The sequence below is a fragment of the Halyomorpha halys genome, unplaced genomic scaffold, assembly GCF_000696795.3.
Source record: "Halyomorpha halys isolate HHAL.00 unplaced genomic scaffold, Hhal_1.1 Scaffold912.1, whole genome shotgun sequence".
NCBI classification, from domain to species: domain Eukaryota; kingdom Metazoa; phylum Arthropoda; class Insecta; order Hemiptera; family Pentatomidae; genus Halyomorpha; species Halyomorpha halys.
Genome location: NW_027110766.1, coordinates 399,056 through 408,950, shown reverse-complemented (window position 1 = coordinate 408,950; position 9,895 = coordinate 399,056). Strand labels below are relative to the sequence as shown.

The 9,895-nt window shown below is 30.1% G+C and overlaps 1 protein-coding gene across 1 annotated transcript in view; it reads left to right on the top strand.

The window, feature by feature from the left end:
- The first annotated feature begins 1,729 nt into the window (after nt 1-1,729).
- LOC106687074 (bicaudal D-related protein homolog) overlaps nt 1,730-9,895 on the top strand; it is a 254,517-nt gene continuing 246,351 nt past the window's right edge. The window contains exon 1 of the mRNA XM_014430755.3: nt 1,730-2,035. Coding sequence (XP_014286241.1) covers nt 1,805-2,035 — 231 coding nt within the window. The 5' untranslated portion in view covers nt 1,730-1,804. The remainder of the gene's footprint in view (nt 2,036-9,895) is intronic.

Here is a 9,895-nt window from a genome sequence, read left to right as displayed (position 1 = left end):
AATTCCCTAACCATCCAAACCCACACTTTGCTTCTTCTTCTTTTTCTGACAATCCTCTGAGGCGCATGAAAATAAGAAGGTCTCGAGACCTAATGTAGAATGTTATTGGAATTCCCTAACCATCCAAACCCACACTTTGCTTCTTCTTTTTCTGACAATCCTCTGAGGCGCATGAAAATAAGAAGATCTCGAGACCTAATGTAGAATGTTATTGGAGTGCTTCCAATGGATAGTTTCTCCACAGGTCTGCATCAACCATTATAGTACTAATATCACATTTACTAGTTGTATTATTATGTAATACAATTGCAAATATCAATAAATAAATAGAAAGAAAAAGTACAATTACAATACAGATAATATAAAAATTATTTTTTTAGTTCACAGTATTCTAAAATAGTAAAAACAACCTTTAAATTAATAATCAATAAAATGTTCTTCAGTCTCATTTATTGGAAATATTCTCAAGGAACAGGTCCCTTAAACGACAATAAAGAGTCATATAGTACATTATTTTCTTCCTACTCTCCGATTTTATTTTAACATCAATATTAATTAAACTTTTAATTCTAATTTAAATATTCACTCAATAATTTCGCATTTATTTAAAAGTTGGTGCGTGTCAACTTGCTTCTACAAATATGAAATTGTCCTGTATGTGTATAATAATTGTATTATACACATACAGGACAATTTTTTGAAAATTGTTTCCTCTTATCAATTTATTAGAAAATGTTGCTTTTAGCCCCTTCAATTCTTAGCACCACACAATACCTCAGGCACTTTTTCTCTAAGCAAATTATTACATATATATTAGATTTTTTTTGTACGTAATTCTATTTAATCTGCAATTAAGTTTTATACGGAATGAAATAATACAAATTTCACTGAAGGGTTTTGTCCCTGAATGAAAGGAAATATCGCTGCTCTGCTTGAATAGTGATGCATCTGAAAAAAAAAAAAGATTTGATTTTACTTTGTATTGGACGTATTCAAAAGATAGTTCCGCAGACGGCGAGCAGTATACGGTAAACTTTTTGGAATACCTCAGACACATATTAAAAAAAAAATATTAACAGATAAGGCACTATTCAAGCAAAGCCACTATCATTGTAAAAAAAATCGTTTGTCCTCAAAATCAAAAATGTCCACTAGCTTTTACGGTTTATATATTAAGAGACAAATTAGTTGGCATTACGTCTGCATACACGTGTTTTCCTTAATACAGCTACATTGAGAAAACCTTTATCCGATAATTTTGGAGACAAGGTGGGGATTATTTGAAGAAACGGTCCAGTATGAATTTTATCTAATACAACAAACACACTACTTCTATACTCACTACACATGCACAAATGTTTTCCTTGACAGATATATATTCGGAAAACGGCTCTTAAAATTTTATGCTTAGCTGGAGAGCTGAGGAATAGGATAAAATGGATCATATATAAATTTTTCTTGGAAATGGAATTAAAAACCCCTAGGGTCTCCTCGATTGTTAAATTACGATTCAGTACGTTCCTACTAGATATATGGATCCTAAGTTGTAATCTGGAATCACATATTATGAATTCTTCGCCTGAAGCGCCATGCTAAATGAAATCCGAGTATATTTGTCATATTAAAATCACCACCCTCAACCTCACAAGATATGAACTTACCGCAGGGCTCACCAGAGGTGGGAGGTGCGGAGGTGGGGCACCAGGTGTTCGAGGTGGTGGGGCGAAATCCGAACTCAGAAGGGGCTAGGCAGTGACGGTAGCCAGCCACCAAGTGATAGTGCTATGACCCTTAGGCGGATGACATGACCCGAGAGAGGATGAAGCCAAAGTACGATCTCGAGGATTACATCTACGATGTCGAGTCGCGGTCGTTGGAACCTTCCGCCGACCCGGAAGACGTCTACGCACAACTACAACAGAAGGAAAAGGACTTGATTCTCGCCGCCGAATTAGGGAAGGCTTTACTGGAGAAGAATGAAGAACTGAGCAGGCAAAATGAGCGTCTTGCTGAGGACTACTCGCAGAAATTAGAGGTAAATGTGTCAATGTTTTTATTGGTATATGCCCTTGTTGTCGGTTGTCAAAATGATAACTAATCAATATGAAACTATGATAAGGAGGGTATGATAGAAGACAATCTTACACACATTGCCGAAATCTTGTAGGAATAGTTCGGCAATATGTAATGGATTTGAAGAAACTTCATGGCCAGTTATTTAGACCGTTATATTGAACAGTGCATCTTACACTAAATAATTCATTTCTATAATTATTAAGGGTTTTAGATCAATTTTGACAGTTTACCTCACAATTAGGGGGTTTGATTCGGTACTATTGAAGGGGATACACTAATTTGCAATGGGAAATAGTCTAATGCAAAATGTTAACATTTTCCACCTTAGTTTTGGCCATTTTAGATTACTGTTTTCAAAACGTAATTGATTTTCTATTCTTCGGTTTCTGAAGTACCTGTGAATTTCAATGTTAAGACGTATGTAATATAGATTTAAATTTTTTTTTTTACTGTAAACCAAATCAAAACAAGTGGTGTCCTATGCCAGTAAACCATGATTCAAGTTGATAATAAAAGTTGTTAAATAATAGTTCAACATATTATAAAATACAAATTAAAAAAACTTCATTCATTTTCAAAAACTTTGCAAAGATTGATAAAGATATTTTCAATAGATTTTGTATCCATAATTCACAACACTCTTATTTGAATATTAGCAACTTTAACTAATCAAAATTAATTTTGATTTTTAAAATTGTTGTTTCCAATATTGATTTCATATTAATTATTTTACCTTATATGCATATATATTTTTTTTTAAATGAATATTTATTATTGAAGACTAGAAAAAATCTTTCAGCTTATATGGCATTGCTTCGAACTATTTTTCGCTTATAATCTGAAAATGTACAATAATTTGCCATATTAATTAATTTTTTTTTCAAATAACTTATTCGCCTATCCTTTTTTATATTTTCATATTTACATTTATTTCGTGCGAGGCGGGCTTCAAGGGTGATTGTCCGATTGGAGGAGTGATTTGATTTTTTTTATAGTGTCAATTCAGTATTATTTATAAATTAATAATGTATACGTGAACAATCGATGCATATTTTGTAAAGCTTACTTCATCATCATTGCCAAAATCAGGAAGCTAAGCTGTGGCCGAAACCATCAAAAACTGCATTTCAACTAATCATTTTCGTTTATTATGAATTTTTCCATTAATTAAAATTTAATAACACAAGATAGAACCGATGTCAAGTATTTACTAAATGGAATTCTTGTGAAGTTCACTTCAAGATACGAATGTTTAGGTGATTACACGTTTTAAATTGATAACGTCTATCTCATCATATGTGATATTGATTATTAACCAAGCAATAATATTATTTCAAAAAATTGTTAAATAACTTTTTTTGAATAGTACGCCCGCATGGATCGTGTATTTAGAACAATTTTTTAAATGATTTATAATAAAAGTTGATCTTATAATTTCAAATTATGGAGAAGATGGTCAGAGTTGCTGTCAAAAGAGAAACAGAAATAGTTAACAACTATTTATTTTCCGACGTTTCGTCCCACTTTGCAGATCTTCATCAGGGCTAAAAAGATTCCAAAATTACTAAGAACATTTTTACATAGTACGATAATAATACTCAAAACAGTAAATTAAGGTAGGATTAAAATTATGTGAAAAAAATTATATACAAACCGAAGAAGAGAAGAAATAAAAAATAGTATTAATATAAAATAAACAATGTTAAGAATATAAAAAAATTACGTAAACTGTAAGGTTAAAAATGTACAGGAGACGCAATAAAAGAAAAGTAGATATAGGAAAACAAAATTCAACCGACTAAAAGACTGAAAATAAGGAAGTAAGTTGAGATTAAATAAAGTTCGGAAAATGATAAATAAAATAAATAATAATAATATAGGGTAATGAATTAGTAAAGTACAAATCAGGACCACTAACTTATTCAAGTTGGCTTTAGAGACTTTGACAAAAAATCGGAAGCGTATATGAGTGGAGGGGAGATGATCGTTAGCGGCTTTATTTCTATTTCAAATACGTCAATACAAAAAAGAGATATAAAAATTTGATAAAAAATGAAAAATTTGTATTATTTGAAAGGAATATGAAAATATGGTAATACTGACTATAAGAATTATCTAATTTAGGAAAACTAAATATAAATTAAACGTTAAAATACGTAACTAATAACGTATTAAAGTTGATTTTCCCATTTACATTGTAAACTTCAAAATATTCTTAGTTGTTTTTGTATCTTGTGTGTATTAGAGCCCTGGTAAGGCTCTACAAAGTGGGGCGAAACGTCGGAAAATAAATAGTTGTTTACTATTTTTGTTTCTCTTTTGATCGCAACCCTGACCATCTTCTCCATAATATTTTAAATTGTTTTATGAAAAAAAATGAGAATAATATGAGCGCATTATATTTTTCACGTCTTCGTCGAAGTCTCTTATCGTCTAAGAGTGATATAAATATACGGGTAAAACTGCCATAAATTTGCACTGACTTTAGTGGTTGTCGTCCTTGTAAACTATTAGTGGATATTTCCATTCAATCCACAAGTGCGTGGTTGTCAAATATATTTTTATAAGACTAATTGATGTTCATAACGCAAAAACTGTATTCAGGTTTCTCTATTCGAGAGCCATTGCTATCTAAACATCAGTGACGCTTCGGTCATATTTTTGAGAGTAATGAAAACTGATGTTTACGGAGTAGTAACTAATGTGTAAAACTATCATAGATTTGGAATGACTTTGTGGTTTTCATCTTCTTAAGCTATTAATGAGTCTTCCCCCCAACCTGGTAGTGTATAGCTTGCGTCTGTCCAGTGTGTGGTTGTCAAATATATTTTAATATTGATAACTATATAGCACGTTATACTATACATATCTCTTGTAGCCTAAAACGCATCGATTTGAAAGCTATGGCTTACTCAATCATCTCTAAAATAGAATCATGTTAAAAGTTATACCTTGAATAATGACTAGTTAGTAGGAGACCATTATTTACAAATTAAAATTTATTTTGATTTTTATCGATCATTATTTTGAATTTAATTAAAACTTAAACAAACAGAAATTTCAACACAATATGTAAAAAAAAGAAGAGAATTTCACAAAAAATTCCTTAGTCATATTATTACAAAATGTGAATATTTTTTAAGTTGTAAAAAAAAAAGTCAAGCTCTCAGGTAGTGTGGGGTCAAAATGTTACTGTTTGAAAATTTGATTTTTTTGTACGATAACTTTATAAAATATTACATTGGGAACCTAGAGTTCGGTTTACAGGAGATGAACTGGATATTAGTAAACCAATAGTACCCTGAAAGATAGGACCATGCCCATATACCTCTGTTATGAACCAGCGAAAATAATATAAATAAATATATATAGAGGTGAGAGAAGGAAAGGATGAACATGTACAGTGGAACGTCCTTTACATGTCTCTTGACCATGTTATCTACAGAAATCTTAAAGACAGAGACATCGATCTACATATAAACATATTTTTTTGACATCTTTATGTTTTTTCTTTTTATGATATTAAAAATAGCAATAAGATGCTAAGTCTAAGTAAAAGATTTCGTTCGTTATGGCTCAAATACATAACCCAAGTATCGCATTTATTACGAAAAAGATAGAGAGGTGAAAGTTGCCGTAAATAGGTCATTTCAAAATTGTGGATTATTTCGAGCATGAATTTTTGAAAAAAAAATTTGTGTATTTATAAGTTTTTGGTATGTTAAAATTTATTGAAGAATATGTCTTTTTGACAGTTATAATCAGCCATTCAATTCCAAGAATGTTTCAGAGAATATTGCATCTCCATTTAAATTATAGTTTCTTTATTTTACAGCGAAAATATTAATTAAACAAGGTGATATGATTTGATGTTATCAATTATGATGATGTTATCATAATCAGCTTTTAGAAATAAATTATATATAATTTTAAAATTATTAATGATGTTAGCAACATTTTTTTTGTTAACAATTTTTTTAAAAATATTTTCATAAAGCGATTAAACCAATAATGGATGTAACAGTTCACTAATTTTTATTAAAAAATGTATACATACGAAAAAAATATATATAAATTTTGTCTCATCTCGGACATAGCATTTTTGGAATGATTAATAGGGAGAGATAATGTAGGAAGCGAGATTTTTAATATTATTACGTCTTTTGGTTTATGTTAGTGAAGATAGTTTAGAAAACTGAAATGTAATGGAATTAAATCTCTTATTGTCTTGAAAAATACTGAGAATTATTAATTAAGCACTTACCTTTGTTAATTGATAAGATTTAGAAAATGAGAATGAATAAAAATACGTTACCAAAAATCTCCAAAGCCTTTAAAGCTAATGGAGGACCTTGTAGGTAGAAACAAGTTACTTTTAGTGCAGCCATGTTCTTGCTGTAATTCTTGTTAATTCCACAGCTGAAAAAATCCTTTTTTTCTCCTGGAGAAGGAATATTTAAAAGTTAATCTAGAGACAGAGGAAAATATATGTAACGGAGATCAGTGCAAATTTAGTATTAAATTGAGAAGTGCCCTTTATGCTCTTAATATATGAAGAAAAATTATCCTGCACCGAAATGTGATTTGATAACTTGTGATTAATAAAGCTTGTGATGTGCCAAGGGAGGGAGGAATTGAGTAATTAATTATGAGTATGATATGGACATCCAATTTATATGTCTTAAAGGGATTACATAGATGCATCTCGTATGATAAAATAGGACAATCCAATAACCAAGGTTTCCTTCTCCAAAGTTCTGCAACAAAAAAATAAAATAAAATAACCCATGATTATTAAATAACTCATTAATGGAATCTAAAATACATGGTTTTTGTTCATATGCTAAGGGAGCGGTTCCCAAAATGCCCCAAGCTCATGCTCATGCCATAGGTGCCGCAAGCGAATACCACTTTCTCAAAATTTCACAAAACTAAGATGAACAGAAAATTAAAATACCTGATATACAGTGCATTCCAGCATTTACTTTACACTGTACTGTATTCTTCTTTCCCTACCTATTCAACAGGTCTAAGGATAATTGTGGCGATATTTTTGTTTTAGTTCGACTGAGTGCCGTGAAATTGTTTAGTCCAACAAAGGTGTTGTGGCGAACAATGTTTGGTACCAGAGTAAAGAATACTATTTCTAAACATGTATTGATATCGATGTTAATGTCATTTTTAATATCTCGGTGTTTTATTTTACGATGAATATCAGACGAACAAGGATCAAGTCTTGGAGTGATTCCGGGTCTCTCTAGGTAGATAGAATTGTCCAAAAATCAGTAAAATAATCACTTATTTATATAAAGAAATTGTAGAAGTATTGAAATTCAAAGGAATATTCATACTTGATTATAAAAATACATATTTTTTTTGTAGTTATGGTTATTTTATTGTACGGTACCGCCTAACGGAGCCTTCGACTCCACAGCAACAGAACTTCACCAGCACAAGTGGAGCAACAGTAGCGGGCTCGACTGGATCCTGATCCGGTTATGCAACCGTTGCACTTTTGTCATCCCTTTCTTCCATTTGTTTTTTTAAGAGGAAACAGTAAGACGATTCTAGGCCTGGGGCTTGCGTCAGTGCACTTGTTACCGTTGTTGGACAAGCGATTGATTAGTGATTGGTTCCTTGATTAGACATAACAGACGTTGATTTTTTTTTCTGATGACTGATAATATTGCTTCCTCAATTTGAATGATAGATAAAATATAGTAAATGGTAAAAAAAAGTATTAAGTAAATAAAATAATTACTAACTCTTAATAATTAATTTTTTTTTTTTAAATTAGAGTCGCTAACTTTCCTGACAGGCAATAATCAAATCTGAAGGTCAAACTCAGAAGAAAAACTACTGTCATTCAAAAATTATTTTTAAACAGATAAAAATTTCATCATTTAACATAGATTTTAATATACTTAATTATTTTACAACTTGTTCATTTGTCAACATGTTAATGTTTCAAGATAATTTATATGTATCGTCATTTTTTCAAAACTATTTTGGTAAATCTTATTATCATTAAAAATATCATAATTTTAGTTATATATATAAAAGAGGCAAAAATAACACTTGGTCGGTGTTGTATTAGTGCATCGTCGATTATATTTCAGGTCCATTGTTGATTATTCATTTTAATTAATTTTTTCAGGAACACATTTCTGTAAGAAATAATCAAAGTTATTAGTTACCTAAATATATTTTCATACACTTTGTATAAGTTAGGAATTATGCTATTGTCAAAAACTATCTTGAGATTTCTCATCGATATCAGTTCAATGTTTTTACTTTTTTTTGTTGAGTGCCTCCTATTAGAGTTAGAAATACAAGTTAAAATTATAATATGAGAAATCGAAACGATGACAATAACAAAAATATTTAAACATAGCAAAAGAAACACTCAACTAAAACAAATACGAATCTCCAATTGTGACGTTTCATTATATGTTCTTTGTTAAATTATATTCGCCAAGTGCCTTTGCAAATCTTAAATTAAGCTAAGCCTGTGTCATTGAGTTATGTTTAGGCTATGTACATTCAACCCACTATCGTTACTCTTTTAAAACACTATAATTTGGAACTAAATTGATTTTATACTAATGATTAATGAATAAAATCAATTCACTAGTAGAATAATAAATTAATTATAAACACTTTCCCATTAATTAGTTATGAATATGTATTAATGTTAAGGAAGAAAACGTGTAATATTTAGAAAAATACATATTTGAATAAGATTAAAATTATTTATTTTTTTCCGATTAAGTTTAAGTTAAAGCAGATGCCATATAAATATTAATTTCATATTAAAATTGAGTAATATAGGTTCTATTCTATGCCTGATTTATATATAAGAAAAATACATAAATATATCTACATGTACTCGTGAAACTGATACCTGTTTTAACCATGCTCCGATCACCTGTAGTTCAGAAATAATCTGTAACGAATCTTAATTCTCTAATCGGCACCATTATTTTTTTTTTGTTTGCGCAGTTCTGCAACCGCTAATATAATTTTTTGTAGAGTGGTTATAGGATATTAAATCTATTTTCTCTGTAGGAGATAATCTGACGATTTCACAAAGGGAAAAGAAAATTCCTTACTTGATCCAGACAGGATATTCAAAGTGGGTTTCTATGAGGTAGTGGTTATGTCGCTAACCCAAAGAACCCCAGCCTAATTTTTCCGAGTTTTATTTATTGGTCGGTTGCAACGTTTATAATGTGATCTTCATCAATATATTTATTGACGGATTTTAATATCTAATATGTAATATAAATAGACTATTCTGGGGTTTACTCGGCCAGCTTTGAATAGATTTTAGGTGGGTTTGGGGAAAACCCTCCCAGTTTAGCGGTAATATTTTACCTCTTTGCAGAAAAAAAGTACTTCCTTATCTATTATAAACCATGAATCTTCATGGTGATGCAGTTTAGTTATCCTTCAATAGTTATGCTAAAGAAAATTAACTAACTTGTACTGTGTTTTAACAAATTTTAAAACATCTATCAGATTTATAAACTCAATTGATATTATTCTGACAGTAAAGTATTGATCAATCTAATGAATATTTAATCTTCTCAAACTGTTCAAATTCAACGTGTTTTATTTGTAAAAGGCTTTTTAATTATAAACAGCTTCTTTCTATAAAAGATAGAGATGCTTTGTGACTAAGGCAAGCTTTGTTAAGCTGTAACAACATCATGTCCAGCCTATCTCTTATAGGTTTTATAAATATAAATTATATATTTAGGTTGATACGAGTGTATGTATACGTGTATATGAGCGTGACAGCGGGAAGAAACTTATA